Source organism: Pseudochaenichthys georgianus, chromosome 17 (assembly GCF_902827115.2).
Source record: "Pseudochaenichthys georgianus chromosome 17, fPseGeo1.2, whole genome shotgun sequence".
Classification (NCBI taxonomy): Eukaryota; Metazoa; Chordata; class Actinopteri; order Perciformes; family Channichthyidae; genus Pseudochaenichthys; species Pseudochaenichthys georgianus.
The window spans coordinates 23,232,178-23,257,259 of record NC_047519.1 but is presented as its reverse complement, the minus strand read 5'-3'; the positions used below and the strand labels follow the sequence as shown (position 1 = coordinate 23,257,259).

Here is a 25,082-nt window from a genome sequence, read left to right as displayed (position 1 = left end):
ACACACAAAAATTCCATGTGTTGTATGTAATTATTAACAAATATACTAAGTCTGACATCTTCATTGACATTTTACAATCAAAGGGAACATCCCCAAAAAATGGGAACATCCTCTAATAAGCTCACTAAACAAATATCAGTTCACAGAAATGTTATTTCATTTTTACAAGTGGCATGTTTGTATTGAACAGGTTATTAAGCAATGGAATAAAACTATTTTAAACTATTGGAAAGCACGGAAAATGTGTGTGTATTGAGATTAACCAATAGATGACATACACATGAAGTCATGAACACTAACCCAGACATTAGTTGTCTAACTTGAACCTAAAACACTTGTAGCCTGTCTCTGCATTCCCCTTATTCCACAATAAGGGGAGTGTCAACACAGACACCTGTCAGCCCGCTCCCCCTCCCTCCCGCTGAAATTATGAATGAAAAGCGTAGTAATCATAGATAACACGGCAGGGTCCGTGACAGTTTGTTTTCATCTGATTTCAAATAAACAAAGTCTTGGTTTTTAGAATATTAAACTTGTTTCGCCAAATTCAGATGATAAAAACAACTTTTAAGCTTGTAAAGGCATAATTACAAGAGGCAACTTAACGTCACAGCAGGCATAACAACAGCCGGTGTTTCTTGCCCGCGGGCCGCCATTTGCCCATCCCTAAACTATATGCCTTTTACATACATATAAATAAATACATATGGATGTATGTGAATCATGGGCTCTTACATAATGTATTCACATTAATGAAAAAGAAGTGAGGTAAAAGACAAATCCTCTGAGGTAGTTGTAAATGACATTTCGGTTCTTTAATACAATGACACTGACTGACAGTCGTATCCCAGGGCTGTATGATGCTGTGATTGAGTCATGTTTTAAGCATTCTGCGGGAACCACCTGATGAGGGGAAGGAGCCTGAAGGGACACACACATAACCTCCATCACACATGCCCACTCACATACACACTTAAGGGTGTGTATGAGATTTGTACCACAAATGAAAGCCCTACTGCCGACTTAGCAGTCTGAAAAGGGGCTCACTCGGGGGTATAGAGTTTTGTTGAGCCTGACACAGCAAAGCGTTTCAGCACAGTTACTTTGTGTCAAAAAGCTTCAGCAGTGGCAGCCTAGGGCTCATTAAACCTGCTGTGGGCAGAGGAAGTTTTGTCACAGGCTATCTTTGGTTAAACAAAATTCAATTAACATGAGTGGTGGAAATAAATAAAGATCAGAGAAGCTTGCCGCCCTAATCACAAATAAGCAATATGAAGCAGAAAAGAATGAAAACGCTGATAAGGGATCCTATTCACAAGTTGTTCCCGTCAACATTCACATCGCCAAACCTCATGAAGTAATTTCCCATCCCATGATGTATTGTTGTCTTCTATTCTCTAAAGATTTGACTGGCAGTTTTGTAATTACAGTATTCCACGCAACAATTAAATAGCGCAGCTCAGCCAATTGTTTTGGGTGAATCTCCAAAAATGTGTTACAGGGCTTTAAACAGCTGTTTACTGTTCCAGCTGTTGCCACACACGTTAGGTGATGTGTCTTCATTCCCAGAGCACCTAATGTGACAGGTGTCAAGAGGGATGGTGCTCATACTGTAAAATTAGTATGTGCTTCGTGGTTATGAAAATTAGACCTCTAACATTATACCAGTGGGTGGGATGTCATGACAGGCAGGGACCCATGCTTGAACAAACACATCATTCCAACAGATGAACCAAGGACTGCTTGTGTGGCATGGATGATTTTTGTTTTAATTGTACACATCAGTGCATCATCAGCGTTCATCTCAACGTGTCATACACACCTCTCTGCGTCAGAGCATTTACCATTTTTCTCCCTTTTTCCACTTTTCCACACATCAACAACCTGTCAACACCAGTTAATTAACAGACAGACATTTCTAAGCGCTACATGTTAACTCTATGCCCTAATGCTTCTCTGCAGATGACTTGTAACACATCTTTAAAACACTAATGTTCAAACCCTGTATGTTGCTTTGTAGCTTCAGCTGTTGTTTGTGCTTCAGCATCTGCTGCTCACACTGAATGAGAATGGGATTAGAAGGCCTATTTTCCACATGTGGTTATTGTTAGATGCCAAATACATTTGTATATAGTTATTTTTGGTGCCACTTCCAATTGCATTTATAAATGTAAAGTCAATGCATTAGCTGAGGCATAGATAGTATTGGTAAGAAGCCGTAGAATATTGCGACAGTGTACTATAGGTCTGGACTAGCAGAATGCCTGATAAACAAAAACTCACATCTGTAACAATGTGACTGTTAATCCCAGACAATGTTTAGATCCCCTCTGTGATTCCCATGCTAATAAGCTGCGCTGTTTCTGACAACAGATTTTCTGACATCAAACGATGGATAATTAGTTTGTGTTTAGGAAATACACTCAGCTCATTATAATCACAGAGCCACAGAGGAGATTAGTGTGCATCTCAGATGGACACAAGCGGGACTGAATTTACTATAGGTGTACAGTATCCTGAAATTGTGTATGTTCATTTCTCAAAGTAGATTATCTATATATTGAAAATATTTAAATTTGTCTGGGAAAAGGAATAAGAAGGAATTATGTTTTTGGTTAAAGATTCATAGATATATAAATTGTTCATTAAAGATGAAAAGATAAGCATTTATGAAGCTACAGTTTCACTTTGCTGTTTGTCCTAAGGCAATACGTACATTCTGTGCAGTAGGACCAGTAATTTGATTGTACCAATAGCCAGTAATAGTTTAAAGTACGCATTACTGCCTTACAGTTGATTTGTGGATACATTAGGGCCATTCAGTTAACGAGCAGGGCAGACAAATACCAGGCTAAATGTTGGACATTGGTGAAAATAACATGGTGCAGTAAACTGTAATTTATAATTCAGGTCAACTTAATAGCCTTAACTGTTTTTAGCAATTGTGTCATGGCCTAGGGAATTTGCTTAGATTTATAATCCAAATTGAGTTTTTATCCATTCCTTATGCGGTGATCTAATTGAAAAATGTATAAAGTATGTGTTATACTCCCATGAGTCATTGCAGCAGCCGTGCATTTTCTCCCGACAGGATTGCTATTTTATATCTTGGGTAGAAAATAGAACTGACGTTGGGATACTTTTACTTCAGATTCTTAAATGAAGGACATATAAAATATTAAAGAAGGAATCTATTTTTTATCTGATGGCCATAAAAGGATGAGTCCAGTTTAAGAGGGCTGTACCACGGGGAGGGAGAGCGATAAACTGTTTGCATTTTAAATGAAATATGAATGTGGGCTCTGGACTGTGAATCAGAAAGCAATGGGTGTACGTACTCTATGTGTACGTGGATGTGCGTGCATGAGATTTTGTGCGCATGTTTCCTCATATGTTTGTTGTTGTATATGCTCCCTTCAGAGATCTTGAGTCAGAAGCAGTGGTGCTGCTGGGAGAGCAGCTTGGCGACACTTGTAAATAGAACGACTTTATGGAATGCAAAGCTCCAAACCCTCTGATGGATTAATTTGAATCCAATCTGTATGGAATCTCTAATGAGCAATTACATTCACACAGACAGGGTTCAAGGCAATTAGCGCAGTAACTAGAATCAGCTTTTAGTCAAGAGCAAGGTGAGGCACCTTGATCCCTCCAAGACCAGACCTTATCTTCTTCATGTCTCTCGAGACCCCTCCCTCTATCTCTGTGGCTTATGCAAATAAGCAGGCACAAATTGACTTGATGGAGATGGGTTTATTCCAATCATGGCTGCCAAGGTTTTGACTAAACGGCTGTGAGAAAGAGGGCTGCCCTTGGGTGTCACTGTAGAAATGATGATTTGACGTCTGCTTGTCGCCCTAATGTCCGTCGTGTGGCAGTGGGTATTGAATTTGTTTACAAGTGTTTTTCAACACTCTTCCCCCCCCCCCTTCCTCCGTTTGCAGACATCTCCAGTCTGTGAACTGATTCACCTTTTGCAGAGCAGCATAAAAATAAATAGTTGATAGCGCAGTGGTTTTTATCTCTTTATGAGCTCCTATAGGGAAAGGCTTTGGGGACAATTGTTTCTACAGCTATCAAAAAGAAGACAAGCTAGCGTAAGGAATACACGTTTAAAAATAAAATAAAACTGTCCACATAAACTCTTTCCATATACTGTATCCCTTCATCTTTCTCTCTTTTTTTTCACTCCAACTACTGAATCATCAAACCGCCATTTGCATTGTATTGCTTTACTCTAGGGGCACTCCTGTAATAAGCCAATAACACTATTTAATGTGTGCATTATCTGCTAATATTTATTTGCATAATATAGTGCACTAACCTGTCTCTAAAGCGGACCATAGACTAAATGGAGTTATTATCCTTTAAACTGTTAAGTGCCTGTTGTGATTGTAAGTGATGCTGTGTCACACACTGATTTAGGCTCTGACTTAAAGGGCTATTGCATTCATTAATCATTAATACCATCATTAGCCAAGGAAACAAAAACAAAGAGTGTCTTCTTCTCAAATGCTTATTGAGCACTTTGGTTGTTCTAGAACTCTCTTTGCGAGCCGACATGTCTAACTGCCCCTCCCCACTGGGCTGCCCGACCCACTTCTCAGGCTCCCCGGGGATGAAGATCTACATCGATCCCTTTACCTACGAAGACCCCAACGAAGCTGTGAGAGAATTCGCCAAAGAGATTGACGTCTCCACCGTCAAAATCGAAGAGGTCATCGGTGCAGGTATGGGGAATGGGTGCTATGGAACAACGTGTGTGTCTGTGTTTCCTTACATGTGCATGTGAGGTTAATGTGAGTAGCTGTATCTTTATGTATTTATGTTACATGTGTATATCTGTGTGCTCGAGTGCAAACAAGTTTAACCTGCATCTGTTCAAGGTCGTAAAGCCCAGCACTTTTACCAGCCACATCACATGGGAACATGTCTGGGGCCCATGTCAAGAGCACCAGCAGCATATAGGCCAGCTACCCTGGGACTCAATGTCATTATAAATAACTCCTTGCAGCCTATTCCCTGCGCTTCTCTGTTTAGGAGCCTATTAGTGTTGCTCTATCACATAGACATCTATCTACCTTGCCCTTTTTATATGACTAGCATGTAAAGTAGGTAGAGACATTTTTAGTTTTCTGTCCCTGTTTCCTTGTTTTTGAATGTATCGGTAACATGTTTGGTCAAATTGATGAAATGCTAATTAGTTGCTTTTAAAGGTCCCCTATTATACTGTTTTTCATCAATATATTATAGGTCTCAGATATATACAAAACATGTCTCTGAAGTGTTACGAAATACCAAACAGATCATTCATTGTAGCATCCCATAAACCCCTCTGTTTCAGCCCTTGTTCAAAAGTGCTGATTTTCTGTCTGTTACTTAAAGAGGGGGGGGGGACTACCTTGGTTGGTGATTGGCTAATGGTTACACAAGCCAAAGAATCTTTATGACATCATAAAGTGGCCAAAATCTGATCAGCTTATTTTCAGACAGGTTGTTATATAAATGGATCAGGACAAAAAGTGAGTGAATATTTAGTCCTGAAACTTTCAGAATCTCTTTACCCAGAAGGGACTCATGTTTATGTATAAAATACTACAACAAGTGGATTTTGCATAATCGGTGACCTTTAAGTAAATTATAAAGCTTAAATACCTCCATCTTAGCATGTACTTGTGTCCCCAACATGTATTTTTATTGGGACTGGACACACCTTTTTTTCAGCAGGAAGGGCATGCTGATAACAGTATGTGTTGGTTTGTACTGTAGAGAGGCTGGAACACAAACATTATTCTGGGCCTGGAATAGCGAGTGGCCTACTCAGCAAGCTAGGTGTGAGGAAGTAACAGGGATGGGGTAATATTCAAGGGGACTAACTAATTAAAGATTTCCGGTTTTGTTGATTTCACTGTGTGGTGTCTCTGTAGGATACCAAGGTGAAGATAATTAATCCAGATATTTACCATATACTTGTTTATTTAATTTTGTTTGGGGGGGGGGAAATATGAAAACAGTTGGCCGGCCTTTAGTACAGCTAAATCATGTGAGTCGTGCGAACCACACTGTTAAAAATATCATGATGTAGCAACAATAGAGAGTATTGGACAACACTCAGGGTGCTTGATATAGAATAAATGAAAATCAATCATTTCTGCCAAGGGACATGAGATGTGAATAAATGAATAGATTTAGATCTCATCAACTCTACTAATGTTTTGTTTGATCACTTTTTGATCAAACAAAACTTTATCAGTTCTGGGTTTTGACAGGTACCACTGTGCTCATCTTTCCATCTCCCCTCTAGGTGAATTTGGGGAGGTTTACAAGGGCCGTTTGAAGCTGCCTGGTAAGAGGGAGATCTATGTAGCCATCAAGACTCTGAAGGCAGGCTACGTGGATAAGCAGAGGCGGGACTTCCTGGCTGAAGCTTCAATCATGGGCCAGTTCGATCATCCCAACATCATCCGTCTGGAGGGTGTAGTCACAAAGAGCCGACCGGTCATGATAGTCACAGAGTTTATGGAGAATGGTGCCCTTGACTCATTCCTCAGGGTGAGTCATTTTTGTGGAAACATACTTGTAGGCTACTAGTTATATTAGGTGATGAGAAGCCATATTCTCAAGTCTAATATAAGCTGTTCCATTATGAAACTGAGGAGTTAATTGGAAATTAATTGTTAAACAGTCCCGTAAAGGAGCGCATGCTAGGAATCGCTCCTAATACAAATTAGAATGAGCCTTCTTAATCTGTCGTGTGCCAACAGAGAATATGTTTCATGACAATGAACATGATTTCAATCATTCTTAATTTCGAATTTTCCATTAGCTAGCTCTATCAGCTTTAATTTCTCTATAAATGCCTGGAGCGTTTAATGAACTCCTCACTTTCTTTTATAGTCGGGATTGAGCGGACATACAGCTTAATCAATATTCAACTCGCTCTTTCCCTTCTTCAATCTCATGGATTGGTGTTCTATTCCACTTTGATCTAGGGTGGGTTTAAAGGGTCTCTTTGAAGTTGGCTTTGCTAACCGCCACATCCGACTTGTGTTCCCATCGATCTCCCTTACCCTCTTATTTGTTACTGTGTTTCGGGGGTTCAAAGCTTGCTCTTCAAAACATTCGTACCGGGGTAGGGGCGCCATGCTTGGATGTTGAAGAGATGGATGTCATCAAGTTCTAATGGAAAACTGTTCTGAAACCGGCAATGAGCAAGATTGGCTGCAGGAATCCATTTCCCTATCTAATAGAAGTCTAATTTTTCACTGGTTATGAAGAGGATTTAAAGGGCAATTAAAGAGTGCAGGATGTTGATTTTATAATAGCTGAGTGTAAACAACAAATAATTAAAAATACGGCGCCAAAAAAAACGTATCCTGAAATAAGTGAACTTAATTACTTGCTAGAGAAAAAGCTCTAATGTCAACAGTTGGGAAATCAGATATATTAGCCTACTTGTAAATGTAAATGCCAGATGTGACAGCACATCTTGTTCCTTTGCCACTTTATGAACATAGACCCTCTGGCTTTGGTAATAATAATAGACTACAAAGCCTTTAAATTGAAGTACATTCCCACTGGGCAGCCTTGTTGGTAAGAAAATACATTAGCAAAAAGGACAAACATTTAATTTATTTTTCACTTGATTTGGTATTTCCTAGCAGAAAAGATCCAATGTAATTAGTTCATTATCATTAAAAAGCAGTAATATTAACATTTGCTGACACCTCTCTATCTTCCAGCTATTCTCATTTATGTTAATTGCGCAATTTTTTTGTCTCTGTCCTCTAGCAAAATGATGGTCAGTTCACTGTGATCCAGTTGGTCGGGATGATGCGTGGGATCTCAGCTGGGATGAAATATCTCTCCGAAATGAACTACGTTCACCGTGACCTGGCTGCACGAAACATTCTGGTCAACAGCAACCTGGTCTGTAAAGTGTCTGACTTCGGCCTGTCTCGCTACCTACAGGACGACACTTCTGATCCCAGCTACACCAGTTCACTGGTGAGTACTTACAATGTTCAACTTTTATCTTAAGGGCCAGGGGGAACCACATATTTTCCGAAGATGGCTTTTTCAGCATGTAATGTGTCTTTGAAGTGTCAAGTCAAATTGTTACCATTGATACACACAGCATACGAAACGTCGCTACAACCATCACCTATCAGTCTAATCACTATTGCTTCTCTGTGACGCTGTCTCTTTCTTTCTGAAGGTCTTTGCAACCTTTCACCTTTTCAGTGCCTTTCATTTTATATTAGCTGTCTGTCTTTCTCATCCCCTTTCTTCCTCTTTCCTACACTCTGCAAGTCACGAACTGGAGGGCTGTCACATCTTCATTAGTGTGGAGACAAGCCTCCTCTGGGAAGGCTCCTCTCTCGTTGACATGCCCAGAGTGCAGTGAAACCAAAGGGCATTGCGGCCTCTCAAACTGACAGCTTCCAACCCCCCCCCCCATCAATTTTCTCTCTCACTCCTCGTTCATTATTACTGGGGCATCATGGGAGGCTTTGGCTCCTCATTAACTCCTCCACACTACAGATCTGTAATTATTAGCAACCATCGTTAGTTCATCTTCTACCTCTCCTCTTCCTAATTCAAAACACACTCTTACGCCCTCGCAAACACACTGCACAGGTCGTTAGGACTCCCGGCATGCCTGAGTTTGTGCGTGGGTTTTTACTTAAGTGTGTGCGTGCATGTGTGTGTGTGAGAGAGCTTAAAAGTTATGGTGTGTACATGCATGTATGTGTCGGAGTGGGTGGGTGGGTGTCTTTGTGTCTTTTGCCACCTCATTGACATTGCTTTGGGACTTTGGTGCAAATTAGCTCGTGTCACTGTCAATGCAATACATATTTATCTGTCTGCCTTTTGTAGTAAGGTTTGCAATAGAGGAAATGTGTATATATATATATATATATATATATATATATTATTATTATTATTTTTTAGCATGTCATGTATTTCATCTGTCCTCCTGTAATGTTTGTTCCCCAGCCTCCAGTGGCCCTACACAACCTTTACTGCCAGTCTAACCCGGGAGAAGATATTCTTACTTGTTTCATAAAACCACCCTGGTAGCTCTCTCCGAAAGTGATGAATGTAAATTGTGGTAGCACTGTAAATACTATCAATATATAGTATAATCATGTTATAAAAAGAGCCTATTCTAGAATTACTTTCAGATATGTATTTCAACACATGCAAAAGAAGATCATTATATTACATGACATGTTACTTGTTCGACGCTTTTATCCAAAGCGACTAACATACTCAATACAGTGGGCAATCCTCACAGGAGCAATTTGGGGTGAAGTGTCTTGCCCAGGGACACAACGACATGCTGACTGCAGTGGGGTTTGAACCTGTGCTCCCCTGATCCAAACACCAACGCACTATCCCACTGTGCCACACACCTCCAGATCAAAGACATATAGTCAGTCTGTGAGTCAGAGCAACTCAGGTATAAAAAGAGAGTCGTACAAATAATTTGTCTTCATCTAAATATAGGCAAAGAAACAAAACACATCATGTACGTTATCCTCTGTACTTTTGAGCTCTGGTTGAAAATGCTCTCGTTAGATTATTGTTAATAATGTTACAATTATTACTTTAGGTTGTTTGCCAATAACATTCAGTGTAAATTATTGGCAGAATGTGGACGCTCAGGTGAGCACAGGAAGTGTCATAAGGGCCAGACCTTACATCGGTGTGGCTGAGAGCTAATCGCTCCCCAGGAATAGCTTGCATTGTATGCTTGACCCCTGTGGGTAAACCTTGCTGAATGGGTCTTATTTAGCAACAAAGAGGAACAGCATCTCTGTTGTCTGCGCCGCTGAGCTTGCTAATAAAACAGGGTGTAAAAGGAGGGGATTAGATTATAGATTGAAGTCGGCATTTTGATGTTGTTTAATGCAAACAAAGTCTCCTTGAGGGCATTATCTGGAGAGTCAATAGAGCAGGTGAGGTTTGAAGTCTAAACCTGGGGAGCTGTTTTGATGGTAACACTAAGGTGTTTTGATGCTGTGTGTGTCTTTTACTGATAGAGAAGAGCACATCAAAGCTTCGACTGTGCTTCAATTTCATACTGAGTGCAGCCTTATTATCATAAGGATCCAGATGAAATCTTCAGTTCCATGACTATTTTTGTTCCTATCAAATCAGAAGAGCAGTTTTATTCTTATCTCATAATGAGAGTCAGTAACTATGCCTGCTGAAGTCTTAAATATAACTAAATGTGATAACATTTGAGGACAGCTCATCAAGACGTTGCTGATGTTGCCACAGATGTTCTTAGTCCTCTGTTCTCCTGATCCCCAATCCCCAGTAAACAGGGAAAACATGCAAACAAGTATGCTCCTGTACAGGGTTCTATGATGTAATTAAGCTATGCATGGTGCCCTTCACTCTTTGACTTCTTCAGCTAAGACCTGACGCTAACCAATCAGTGAGCAAGGCTGGCGTGGCAGACAAGGCCGAGGGAATCCGGGAAATTAAATTGCGCTGACAAGCAGTGATTTACATCGCCATCGACCTCTTCCTCCATCAAATTAATCACCTCTTTCCCTCTACTGCTTTTCTAATTTTTCCCTGCAATTTGAGGCTCACCAATTACAGTGCCTGTGGTGTGGTGCTGGATGTATGGTTACATGCTGGTAATTGTGTTAACCCTGGATTTGGGTTCATTCTGGAGCAGTGTTGTGGAGGTTTCAGACAGAAGGGGGCTGTCCGCCCTTTCTGTTGGCTGCTAACCAAAGTCGTGATTAATTAGGCTCACTGGACAATGCTTGGACTGCACTGGTCTTGCTCAGGTGATGTGTGTTAATTATTATAAAGACTGTGTGTCCCATCACAGACATGCCTTTCTTGTATTTGCATCACTGCCTGATTATATTTACACAGTTGCTTGGTTTATGAAGTAGCCCTTAGGACCATGATCACAAGTCCAGGTTAAATGTGAGTTAACCTGCTTACCTGACAGAGAGGCGGATTGATTTTTGAACACCCGGCGAACCGGGAACACTTTCAAATAAGTCTCTTTATTCACAAATCCATATATCTAAAAGGCTACCATCTATGCATCTATTTATCTATTATTCCTTTTCTCCCAGCTGTCCACTTCTTCCCCATTTCATCAGATGGACATAATCAGTGTAGATGTAACGAGTGAAGAACCAAACTGTATGCGTCATATGTTTTAGTGTGTTTTGTTTTCATGTGTGAGTGAATAGTGTGTCAAGTCTATCACACATTAGACACACACAAGTGCTGCTACCCTTTCATTTGAGTTTGTATGCCCATAGGACCTTAGTGAGGAGGGCAGGTAGGGTCAGAAATTTCGGCTTGTGCCTCAGCTGATGATGTGGAAAGCCTGTCATTGCCTTGCATGTCACACCATGTATACCATACGATGTGAATGAGTGGGCATGTTTGTGGTTAGAAGAGTGTGTGCGCTGTGCTCCTGACAGAGTATACACATATAAGTCCCCCAGGTATATTTTTCTATGTATGTGTATGGAGGTGTGTCTTTGTTTGTTTGTGTCATTGAGGCTGAGAGGGGTTGAAAGGCGAGGTCACTCAGAGCCAGTAACAAAGCTCATCCGTCAAATCCCTGTGACCTGAGTGACATTCTCTCAGCTCCGCTCCAGTGCCCACACTATGTGAACCGCGCTGTTGTTTCTGTCATTTGTCTGTTTTCTATTTGCATCCTTTCCCCCTCCCTCTCTGGCTTCAGGCCCATGCACTTTTTTGGCTTGTCTCTTCAACTTTCAGTGAATTATTTATGCACTTCAAGTTAAGGGTGACATATTCGCTGAGTAAACAAGAAGTGAATTGGGAACATGTCCATATGGACTAAACCAAAACCAAACAAAGGGACTTTTTGAGACTTATCACATGTATATGCAAACATAAAATACATATTTACATAGACAATAAACCTCTAACAGTACTGAATATAGACCAGCACATGTGTGTGGCTGTTGCTGCTTCTTCCCTGAGGCACTGTTGTGTTGCATCACCATGATGTCCACAGCTCATATTACAACAAGCCAGGTTCATACCTCACACCACACCACACAGCAAACACAGACCCCAACATCTCCCTATTATTACAGCTCATTTCAGGAGAACAGCAAGTTCACCATACATAGTTATATAAGCACAGACTAAAAATGAATGAAACCTATTGCTTATTTATTTCCATTTCATGTGATGAAGTTACATTTAGTAAACAGCTGTTTGCACCAGCCGACTTTAAGAGCTTGCATTTAGAAAATAGTCCACTGTCAATACATTTTTGCTGTCTATTTAACTCTACAATATTGTCAAAAATGTACCTGTGTATTCCTTCACTCTTTGTATATAAGGAATATTATAATCCACTGGTTCTCTTTGATCAGCAGTCAGTCATTCTGCTTACATATCTCCACAATCCTTTACTGTCTTCTTCTACAGTATCTTCAAATATATCCTGTGTATACCCATACCTTGTTGAAGTTCTAAAACAAATGTTATTGTATTGTGTAGTTGGAAAAATACACAATTAGATTAATATTTCCTCCAATTCTCATGGGTTATACTGTGCAGCTGTAACTTAAAGGTCCCCTATTATACTGTTTTTCATCAATATATTATAGGTCTCAGATATATACACACAGTGTGCTCTGATTGGTCGGGACGTTGTGAATCACGCTGAGCTCCGTGGAGGTGTGGTTTCCTTGTTTAGCGATGTACATCGAAACACAGCCAAACTCATCCTGAGCACATACAAAGTCACAGCCGAAGTAAAAACAATAAGTGTGGCTTGATATTGAGTAAGGAAAAGGTTGATAAACGCTGTGAGAATGGGTCTGCAGAGAGAATTTCGCCGCGATCCCAACTGTCTGTTATCAGCCTGCAGCCAGGGAGGAGAGATCAGCAGAGCTGCCTGCACTGAGTGTGTGTGTGTGAGGAAGTCCGTGGATTGGTCAATTTGGACCAATCAGCGGGGGCTTAACGTAACGGCTCCGCGGACGTAACGGCTCCACGGATTGGTCCATTTGGTTCCGGGTAACTCATGACCGTATTGCGTCATAGCTCTGGGCGCGGCTACTGGCCATTCCTACGTCACAATACCCAGGAAGTAAACAATGGACAATGACGTATCTTCAACGAGGCGTTTTGAGGAGGTATTTTCTGTGTTAGAGTTTTACTCGCTACAGGGTGTACTTTGAGGGTTTTGACTCTGCACACCGTTTACATGCATAAAAACCTTCATAACACACAAGGAGACGGGTAATAACCGGAAAAGCATGACATGGGACCTTTAATCTTGGCCTTTCCCACAATACCCTTCTGTTTCCAGTTCCCTTATTTTGCTTTTGGAGCGCGTAAACAAGCTAGATACTTTATGTCATCTTCCAGCTTCACTGGGAGAGCAGGTAGAGTTTAACGCTTCCCTGCACAGATCCTACATTTCCCCACCCCCCATAAGTATGAGTCACAATGAAGTAGTCAAGTATGATCCCCATCTGGCTTTGCACCCAAGTGTCCTGCCAAGCTAGAATCGCTGCTGCTGAGAATAGAACAGTCACACTCATTCATAATTGAAGCGAAATCCTAAACATGCTAGCTTGGTTTGGTTCATCTCTTGGTTGTTGAAACTAATAAGGATGTTTCCAGGCTAATTTTATTCAGATTGGATAGTTTAATTTGCTCAGGCTTCGGGTAAACGTAGCAGCATAAATTCTCCAGGAATGGAAATGAATATGAAAACGGAGGAGGTATCGGTTCTGAAAGTAACACGATCCATACCTGGTCCCTGCATCAAAGAGGGTGCAACCATCCAAAGCACCGCACCTTGATTTATACCTTCTGTCGTGCGAGTCAGTATAAGGTTGGCATTGATTTGCCATCTGTGGCTGTTGGACCGCATTTGCATCTGAGCAGGACTCACAATGAACTAATTCAGTAAAAGAGATAGCTTCTCTGTTGGTGAGCTTGTGTATCCATATTAACACTATAATTCAGACTGGAGTCTCACCAAAGGGACATTTAATTGGTTTGTAAATCAAAGCATTAACTTCCAAATACGAAGCTTTTTATCATTTTCAAAATAAAGCCCTGGCATGACCGTTGTTTTTTGTATATTGTTCTCATTAAAGGGGCATTCCTATATACTTTCAGTTGCTTTAAAACATGAGAAACAATATGAGTCTCATACAGTGGCGAGCCGTGACTTTTATACCTAGGCCCTCTGACCCCTCCCTTCCCTCCAAAAAAAGAAAAGAAAAAAGAGTTATTACGTCACAGCGTATACTTCAGTGGAATATCAAAACAACGGCCCGGGGTGCAAATCCGGTTCACTTCCAGCTTCCTTGAATTCACTCTAGATGCATATTTCTCAGCTTTCCTCTGCTGAATGTGAGTATTATACCCTAATAAAATACTAAGCATTGTCACTGTATATATTATAAAGTTATTCAGAAGTAGAGTAGTGCACTGGTGAATTACATAATAACCTTATTTTTGGTTATAAGCTCACTCTCTAAATAATGAAGTATACATGACAGTTATTAATATTACAGAAGAATATCTGTTTCTCTCTTGCCGTATTGTTCTGTAATTTATACTGTAACCTGACTGAATTTCAGTTCTTCGCAGCAATTATTTTTGGAACAGGATCATAATGCTACAGACAGAAGGTTCCTGGGCGATATGACGCATATGTATTTTAATCTTGATCAGAATTTCATTATTTTCAGAAGGAGAGCAATTATGGGTGTTCTGGGTGCGTGGTATGTTTTTCATTTTCTTCAGTTATTTTCCCACACTCAATAAAGCGTTTTCTGAGTGTGTTTGTTAGTCAAATCTAAAAAAAAAAAGGCTCACTGTGAGACTGTTTGGGATCTTTCAAACTCAAAATGTAGTTTTGACAAATGCTTTCCTCGAGTATTGCATGACTCCATTGTGTATACGATGAAAGACCTGCGTCCTTCTCTCTACCAGACATTCCCATGGGTGTCTGAGAAACCAGCAGCTCTCTCACCAACCCCCCGCCCCACCCTCTTCTCTTTTTTTGTCTTGTTCTATTTCTTCCCGATCTCCAGATCACTCTCCCTTTCCCGGCTTCTTTCCATCCCTCTCACTCTCTTTCGCATTCTATTTGGGCAGACATCCAGGGCAGATCGTTGCTCTCAGGATTTCATTAAAAGGATGTTGATGGAGCACTCTCCCCAGCCTAAGTAAATGTGCTCAAGTCCATTTGAGAGAGCATTGTTTGGAAATGGATAACTGAAGTTGGAGGAGAAAAGGAAAAGAGGGAACGGGAGAGAAAGGAAGACAGGGAAAGGGAGATCTACATATTTGTCTTCCAGATGAAGCAGAAAGTTTATTTGGAGTGGCTAAATAGCTTCTGCGAAGTACAAACGCTGAGCAAAAACAAGACAAAAACCCTAGACTCTGCTTCTCAATTATAGCATGTTTATCTGGGACATGGCTGCATGTAAGAGATGACTTTCATTTTACTCCGACAGGTATATTTGACAGTCTACATAAGGGTATCTGGCACATTGGTGGATGGATAGCTCGAGGCACTGTAAGGACATGACAGGTGTTTCATAGCTATGTGTATCACTGTCTACACACACATACTCACAAATTATTGGCACCAGGGGAACATAACAGACACAAGTAAGTACACACATTACCCGAGCCACCACATGTTTATCCTTCATCTTTTCAGACCTGGCTGTCACAGGAACACACTCCTCTCACCCGTGAAAACTCTTAACCTGACAGTCCCAGCATATCTATGTTACATCCGCACTCCAGATGTGTGGCTAGCTGTCACGACTGGCCAGCACCTGTCACAGGTGCCCACGACCAGGTGGAACCAGTACTGTAATCTCATTCGGTGACATTAGGTTGACAGCACGCCTCTTAGACTGCTCAGAGTATTCAAGATGGGTGTTCTTTGTGCACATGTGGCTGGTTTGTTTTTCACATGCCTGATAGGGAAACTTGTTGAGAATAGCTTAAAACACCAAGTTTTGAAAATGTATTTTGACAACAAAAGGTGGTAAGGTCACGGGTGTATACAGTGGGGCAAACAAGTATTTAGTCAGCCACCAATTGTGCAAGTTCTCCCACTTAAAAAGATGAGAGAGGCCTGTAATTTTCATCCTAGGTACACTTCAACTATGAATGACAGAATTATGGGGTCAGTTCAGTCTCAAAAATAAATAAAGGAACACAAAAGGATACACAAATGTAATTCCGGATTTATATATAAATGTCTCCGTCTACACACATATTTTTCAATGCACACACACAAACTTATCATTTTATAAATGTAAAAAAGTTTCACAAACATATTTCTGATCCACACACAAATAGTTACATTAAAAACACATTTGAGTGTTGTTACATTTATATAAAAAACGCTTTCTGTGTGAATCTCTCTGCATTTGTGTGTGGATTTTTGAGACTCCCCTGACACAGCTAGATTCACACACACACACCTTTTTTAAGAGGCGAGTGTCTTCGGCCAATCAGATGTCTGCTTAATTTTAAGCCAATCACATGCGTGTGCCCCCACGAGGGTGTGCCTAATGCGTTTCCAACGTAGTGTAACATCTACGCGGTTTGCGGAGTCTGGGGGTGTGAAAGTTCAGAGTTCATCTCCAACAACATGGCTTCTGGAAGTGGCGCTCCCGAGATATATATATCTATATATATAGATATATATATCTATATCTATATATATATCTCTCAACAGTTTTTACACCTGCAGCTTTTTTTCTTTAATAAAAGAGTTTTGGTAGAATTATTTTTAGCTATTATCATTGTTACACTTTTACACTTGCCACTCCCTTGAACACAAGCAGTACATTCAATGATGGTTCTTTATTATTCATATAGTAAATCAAACTCAATTCAGTTGCTAAAAAAACTCTATTTGACAATTAAATATTTAAAGTAGCCTTTGGTAAACAAATTGTGTTGTTCCCCGGATTGAAACAACACCGCTTTCCTTTTCACGATGAGGTTAAAAAAGGTTGATAGCTAATTATTATATTTTAAAGGGACACTGACCAATTATTGTATTCTATACTGAAAGGGGATTTTTGGAGAATTATTACATTAGAAATGTATAAATCATAACCATGTACTCCTGATGCAGCACCTGCCATTTCCTTAACAGTACACATGATATTATCCTGTCTTCTCACATGACAGCTTGCTAATTACAACCTTTTGTTTATCAACCTACAAATCTGAGGGACTCGTTTAGCGTCTCCTATTACCGCCAACACCTCACTGAAAAGTGAACTCTTACATTTCTCTTTTACAATTCCAATCCAGCAACTGCAATTTGAGTTAAACAATTTTAATTTTAAGTTGCAAGTACAATTAAGGACAATAAATGTTGATCCTCATTATCTGGCTTCAATGAGGTTCTCAACGTATTGGACAGTCTTGAGATGAATGTCAACTCCAAAACAATCCGATTCTTGTAGTGGATCGATTGTGTCCTGCAGCAGCATCATCATTTCAGGATCTGAGAGAGGACTTTCCAGTGTAGGGACATTGACCCCAGGATGATGCTGATTTGAAAATCCACTCTCTTCCCACTGGATCTCTGGTATGAGAATACCCTGAAAAAGACAAATTGTGTGTATGTATACATGAATAACCTTTCATATGCATTAATACATTAAACAAGCACCGTCATTATCACAAATTAATACAAAATAAGATAAAGAAAAGCTAATGCAATTTTCTATAATTACAAGTAATGATTGTGGAATATGTGAAGGTTATTATGGAAAAGACTTGACTTTACACATGTGGTGAAAAAGAACCCTAGTCTTGATTGCACCAAGCAAAGGCTTTTTGAATACAAGGGTAGTGTGATTATAGTTATGTGTAGAGAATAAGAACATAAATGTAAGGATGTTTGTTTTTTTATTGATTGAGGATCAACAAGAGATTTTGATAAGATTTTTTAACACATTTGGAATTAACCTCAGGATCAGGATCTGCCACCGGATGCTTGGCCCACCTGCCACAACTGGTTTGGAGTCATGTTTTGCTCTGTCCTGATTGGATGGTTGGCCCATGACTCAGTGAAGACATCAAGGTTGGCCTGGATGCGTGGCAGCAGAATATGTGCAGGATGCTGCTGATGTCAAGCAGTGTTGTTCCTCAAGAGAGTGCAAGGTGTTGTAAAACACACCCGTAACACTTGAACACATCACGCCAGAGACGTTCAATTCTGTATTTGAAAAAAAAAATGGTCATAAGTTGTAGTTACAGATGATTTGAACAAACTGTTCAATTTTCAAAGTTGAAACGTAATATTGTTATAATTTGGCAATAATCCATTGAATGACACAAGAGTCAGTGCACCATCATAAAGTACATTTTTGCTTGAAAATGTTCATGATCTTGGCCTTTAAATTCCTTTTAACATTAGAATTTTCTTCTGAAAGTTTGTTAAAGGGGATGTTAAGAATGAATAGTCTCAAAAGCTTCCAAAATTAGGTTTGACTCACCATTGGTTGTGTACGCTTTTCCCTGCAATAAAGCTGTTAATGTCAGTTCCACGAACTGAGAACACAAATTCTGCTACTCTGCTACTTTTCCCCTCCATGATCTCCTCTCACTCTGAAAAACAAATCAATTATATGCTTCAGGAAAATTACACAATTAAAATATATGTGGTATATAAAATATATGACACTACAGTATACTCCCAATAATGTAGTGCCATAAAAATTGAGGAGAGGCCCACAGTTTTAAACCCCTACTGTACACAATTGTGTTGTCATCTTTAACAATTATAGTTGTTTCAGCAAAGCTAATACATGTTTCCGAGCGCACTTTAGAGGCCTGGCAAGGTATGTGATGGCTGTTGTTTTATCTTGTCGGTTCAAACATATGTTCAAAATATGCCTCTTTTAACTAAGAAACAATGTGCAGCTATTTGAGGGGAGCATCTACATACTATGGATAGGTCCACAATCACAGTAAAAATTACATTTGGAATGATATGAATACCTCAGTGGATACTAGGGGTGTAGCGGTACACGTACCCGTACCGAAATTATTCGGTACGGGCCCTTCGCTTCGGTACACGTGTGTACCGAACGAATATAACGTTAAACGTAAAAAATTGAGAACGTGAACAACTTCTTGGAAGTAATCTCAGGTGCTGCGTCGCAGCATTCAGAGTAATTTGCTCCCATTGTGTTCAACGCGTCATAGAGCAAACAAGTCATTTCATTGGACGAGCTGGTCAGAGGGATGCGTCAAATGTAGTCAGTGATTTGAGGAACTGTCGAAATGGCGAACGCAGATAAAGTTGAGCTCGAAAATCCTCCAGCATCATTGAAGTCTCCGGTTTGGGAACATTTTGGTTTCGCAGTTACGTACAAGGATGACGGACAAAGACAGGTGGACCGAACCAAAGCCGTTTGTCGGCATTGTTCAACTAAAATTGGTTACGCGGCTGGCAATACATCAAGCTTGCACACTCATTTGAAAAGGCATCACCCGAACGTGAATATCACCGGTACCAAATGACTGAAGTGCAAACCCAACTCCCGCTAGCATTTAAGCCTCCACCACTCGCAAAAACATCAGACCGAGCCAAAGCTATTACAAACGGCAAATATCCTTATGTTGCCATGTTAGCAAAGCGCTACCTGGCTGTGTCTGCTACCTCTGTCCCTAGCGAGAGGGTGTTCTCCACAGCAGGAGACGTTGCTAGTGCCAGCAGATCTGCCCTTTCGGCAAGCAATGTGGACAAGTACATTTTTCTTTAAAAAAACATGAAAATACAATGACAAGCAAGTCCTAATGTCAAACTGGCTGCTTAGGTAGTACAGTTCAAATACAGATGATTTCAGTTAATCGAAAAGCTGCACCTTAATGTTTATTTTATTATATTTTATATTTATTTGAGTGAATATTCACAGTTTAATAATAATTAAAAACCCAAAACTAATAGTTTATGTTTTGTGAGTAGGCCTACTAGTACAGTAAAGTTCAAATACAGATTATTTCAGTTAATCGAAATGCTGCATGTTTGTTTTATTATATTTTGTATTTATTTGAGTGAATACATTATTCACAGTTTAATAATAATTAAAAAAATATATGTTATGTTTTGTGATAATTTTCTGCTGTACCGAAAACGTACCGAACCGAACCGTGACCTAAAAACCGAGGTACGTACCGAACCGAAATGTTTGTGAACCGTTACACCCCTAGTGGATACCCATGCTCGTTCACAGCTTCATTGAAGAAGACCAAGTGGGTGTCAGACCGGTTGTTGTCTGCTACCTTCAAGTACATAATAAATAATAAAGTACATATATAATATAACACATTATCAACTTGATCAATTAGTATTCATTGCAACATAAATCAACTGACGAATGACATGAAACGGTAAGAAAACTAGACACCTCAGAATGATTTGATGTTATATCATGAAGCCTCTTGACATGAGAAATCAAGTCAAAGCTCAATAGAAAGGACTGAATACTTTACATTAATACAAAGTTAACATATGATGGGTGGAATAGGCACTATTCAGTCAGCAAAAAAATTGAAATTACGACTTTGATAAATTAATTTCCAGTATACAAAGCTGTTACTTTTTGACAGTATAAAGTCTTACCTTTCTTGAAGAGCCATCTATTCCTCCAAAGATAACATAGTTGTATCTAAATTTAAACAAATAAGAAAGAAAAAAGTAACTCCCAAACACAATACAAAACATCCATAGAAGCATAGATCTCACATAGAATATTTAAGTGGATGAAAGCAAAACCAAATGTGTTCATGCTACGTAGTTGTAGCATGTTTTGTCAATGGTCATTTTTAAATATTATTAAAAAAAACACAAGATATATAAAACTAGAAATGAAAAATAATATAATGAACACTCCACATACAGATAGCATGCAAACACACCTGATTAGCTTGTGATTGGTGTCAATGTGCACCATGTACTTAGGGTAAGGAACTGTGTATGTTCTCCTCACCACACATCCCATCCGGGTCATCCTGGAGAGCACATCAACACTGTCCACACGATGCATACACTCGGACCCATTGCACTCTGTGTCCCTTTGCAAGTAGAGCACCTTGGACTATACTGTAGCCAGCATCTGGCATGGTGCTTTTAATGTTTGTGATCAATAAATCTAATTCATCGTCACTGCAGCCACTATATGAAGCTGATATAGATACATTATTTTCGGCCATCCGCCTAAATAGTGTTTCTCTAGACACACCCAGAAGTCTGGCAATGCAATGTGATGACAGTCCTAGTTCTATAAGATTTGTCAGAGTCTCTACTGACAATGTAAATCGTGGACGCCCACGTTCAGAACCTCTTTGCAACTCCAGGGTTACAAATGTCTGTTCATTCTCTCTCTCCTGCTAGATGAGAGTATTAAGGTCTGCAAGTGCAGACAGAATGTTCTCTCCTACATAAACTATGTCGCCCAGAGCACTTAATAGAACACAATCCTGACGACACGCAAACTCTAACCCTTCGATGTCTACAGGTGTCCTCTCCAGGATGTGTGTTAGTCGATCATGCAGTCGTTGAAAGATGTCACGCTTCAGTGATTCCTAGGGGATAAATTAAGAGATTAGAGATGACAAAGATTGATCTGAAAATTATTGTTTGTTAGCTGCTCCATAAATGACAAGTTCTGCATTTTTTTAAAAGGCCATTTTATTCACCCACTAGCTAAGGCTTAGATTGTAGATGGCTAAAACCATTAGCCATCTCATATAGTCATTAAAGCAGTCAACAGCTGGGTTATATAGGAGTAAACAGCTGACTTCACTGGTGGTGGAACACTGGTGGGCAACAGAAGGGCAGCGCCAACAGCAATACTGTTTGAAAATGGTCGGTAAACAAGCTACTACAAGATTATCTCTATAATTATCTCCAATCTGGTGCCCACCGCTACTTTGCTACCACAGTATTTACTGTGATTAGAACGTTGATTTTGCCCACTAGTGTTCTGCGGGCCAACTAACGTTAGCTAAGTGACTTTATGATCCTACTCATCCTAGGTTGGCCATTAGCATTATTTAGCTTACTTGTTCGAACATGCTAGTATTAAATGCCACACATAATACATACATAGTAACAAAGCAACCATTCATAGCTTAAACATACTTAATCATGAACGGCAATATACTTCGACTTGAGGCGATAGACCCTGTCAAACAGTAAAGATACTACTTGATAGCAGTACAACCAATTTAGCATACAGAAACTTTAGACAGACTTTACAGCGCTAGCTAATGAAAGCTTATTAGCTACATCACAATTAAACCTACTAAACAAGTTCCAAATATTGCTTCATAATTAAGCAAACGTAATATTGTATAGTTCGAGATTATTGCATGACTAACGACAAGATGTGAAAGTATTATACTTCACTTACACTGTTAGCGGGAGCGCCACTTCCAGAAGCCATGTTGATGGAGATGAACTCTGAACTTTCACACCCCCAGACTCCGCAAACCGCGTAGATGTTACACTACGGCTGCAGTCGAATAGTCCAAAAATCAGCTCCTAAATTCTAACCCTATCGTCTATTCCTTGACCTCTGACCGGTTATGACCGAGAAATTATATCATGAAAGTTACGGTGCTTATTAAGCATTTTAAAACGTAGGTCGTAAGTTGTCAAAGTGCTTTGTTTTGAACGTTCATCAGTATTATAATCAAAAAGAGAAATATGAACGTTAGTTTTTACTGAAATTATCAAATTATGCTCTGATGCTGTTGCTTTGCTTTATGAACATTGACAACAGAGAAACATATTCTTCATGACCAAAGTTGGAATTGAAATAAAAAAGGAAAGTTAAACTTATGCTCGTCACCCTCTCCCTCCGGTCCACATTAATACCAATGATCCCAATACATATGATTGTATGAACTAAAGATCTTAAAATCAATACAAATGTATTTATTATAAACGTTAGTCCTTAACATCTATCACTGTGTATATCACCATTCAAACATCTTTTAAAAGTTGAACAAACTCCACACAGCTCAGTAAAGACTGTGAAATGTTGACTTTATTTGATAATTTCAGTAAAAACTAACGTTCATATTTCTCTTTTTGATTATAATACTGATGAACGTTCAAAACAAAGCACTTTGGCAACTTACCACCTATGTTTTAAAATGCTTAATAAGCACCGTAACTTTCATGATATCATTTCTCGGTCATAATCGGTTGTTTCCGTGAACGGCCGACTGTTGAGTGACGGCAAATGCTGCGGCTGCAAGGCATTGTGGGGCAGCATTTTCGCTTCTCCTGTCGGTTAGGGAGGTCCAGTGGTTCCTAAGCTAAAGGAGGTTATAAAGGAAGTTTGAAACCTCCTTTCCTATCATTCTCATCATTCTAGAGAATTCGAACGACACTTATCATGGCTGCCACTGAGGGACTTCCGGGTCATTTCACTCCTTTAGGAAGGTTCCTAAGCTAAATGGACTATTCGACTGCAGCCTACGTTGGAAACGCATTAGGCACACCCTCGTGGGGGCACACGCATGTGATTGGCTTAAAATTAAGCAGACATCTGATTGGCCGAAGACACTCGCCTCTTAAAAAAAGTGTGTGTGTGAATCTAACTGCGTCAGGGGAGTCTCAAAAATCCACACACAAATGCAGAGAGATCCACACACAAATGCAGAGAGATTCACAAACAGAAAGCGTTTTTTATATAACAATGTACAATTTATGTAACAACACTCAAATGTGTTTTTGATGTAACTATTTGTGTGTGGATCAGAAATATGTTTGTGAAACTGTTTTACATTTATAAAATGATAAGTTTGGGTGTGTGCATTGAAAAATATGTGTGTGGACGGAGACATTTATATATAAATCCGGAATTACATTTGTGTATCCTTTTGTGTGCCTTTATTTATTTTTGAGACTAAACTGACCCCATACAGAATGGGGAGAAAGAATCCAGGAAATCACATTGTAGGATTTTTAATGAATTAATTGGTAAATTCCTCGATAAAATAAGTATTTGGTCACCTACAAACAAACAAGATTTCTGGCTCTCACAGACCTGTAACTTCTTCTTTAAGAGCCTCCTCTGTCCTCCACTCGTTAACTCTATTAATGGCACCTGTTTGAACTCGTTATCAGTATAAAAGACACCTGTCCACAACCTCAAACAGTCACACTCCAAACTCCACTATGGCCAAGACCAAAGAGCTGTCAAAGGACACCAGAAACAAAATTGTAGACCTGTACCAGGCTGGGAAGACTGAATCTGCAATAGGTAAGCAGCTTGGTGTGAAGAAATCAACTGTGGGAGCAATTATTAGAAAATGGAAGATATACAAGACCACTGATAATCTCCTTCGATCTGGGGCTCCGAGCAAGATCTCACCCTGTGGGGTCAAAATGATCACAAGAACGGTGAGCAAAAATCCCAGAACCACACGGGGGACCTAGTCAATGACCTGCAGAGAGCTGGGACCAAAGTAACAAAGGCTACCATCAGTAACACACTACGCCGCCAGGGACTCAAATCCTGCAGTGCCAGACGTGTCCCCCTGCTTAAGCCAGTACATGTCCAGGCCCGTCTGAAGTTTGCTAGAGAGCATTTAGATGATCCAGAAGAGGATTGGGAGAATGTCATATGGTCAGATTAAACCAAAATAGAACTTTTGGTAAAAACTCAACTAGACGTGTTTGGAGGAGAAAGAATGCTGAGTTGCATCCAAAGAACACCATACCTACTTTGAAACATGGGGGTGGAAACATCATGCTTTGGGGCTGTTTTTCTGCAAAGGGACCAGGACGACTGATTCGTGTAAAGGAAAGAATGAATGGGGCCATGTATCGTGAGATTTTGAGTGATAACCTCCTTCCATCAGCAAGGGCATTGAAGATGAAACGTGGCTGGGTCTTTCAGCATGACAATGATCCCAAACACACCGCGCGGGCAACGAAGGAGTGGCTTCGTAACAAGCATTTCAAGGTCCTGGAGTGGACTAGCCAGTCTCCAGATCTCAACCCCATAGAAAAT

General features: G+C 40.0%; 1 protein-coding gene across 2 annotated transcripts in view; it reads left to right on the top strand.

Moving 5' to 3' along the window:
* LOC117461979 (ephrin type-B receptor 1-B) overlaps positions 1-25,082 on the top strand; it is a 179,212-nt gene that overhangs the window by 139,160 nt on the left and 14,970 nt on the right. Inside the window, exons 10-12 of one of the 2 annotated variants that reach the window (XM_034103977.2) lie at positions 4,608-4,730; positions 6,305-6,552; positions 7,792-8,007. In XM_034103977.2, coding sequence (XP_033959868.1) covers positions 4,608-4,730; positions 6,305-6,552; positions 7,792-8,007 — 587 coding nt within the window. Of the gene's footprint in view, positions 1-4,541; positions 4,731-6,304; positions 6,553-7,791; positions 8,008-25,082 lie in introns of both variants that reach the window. The other variant, XM_034103976.2, reaches the window with a different exon arrangement.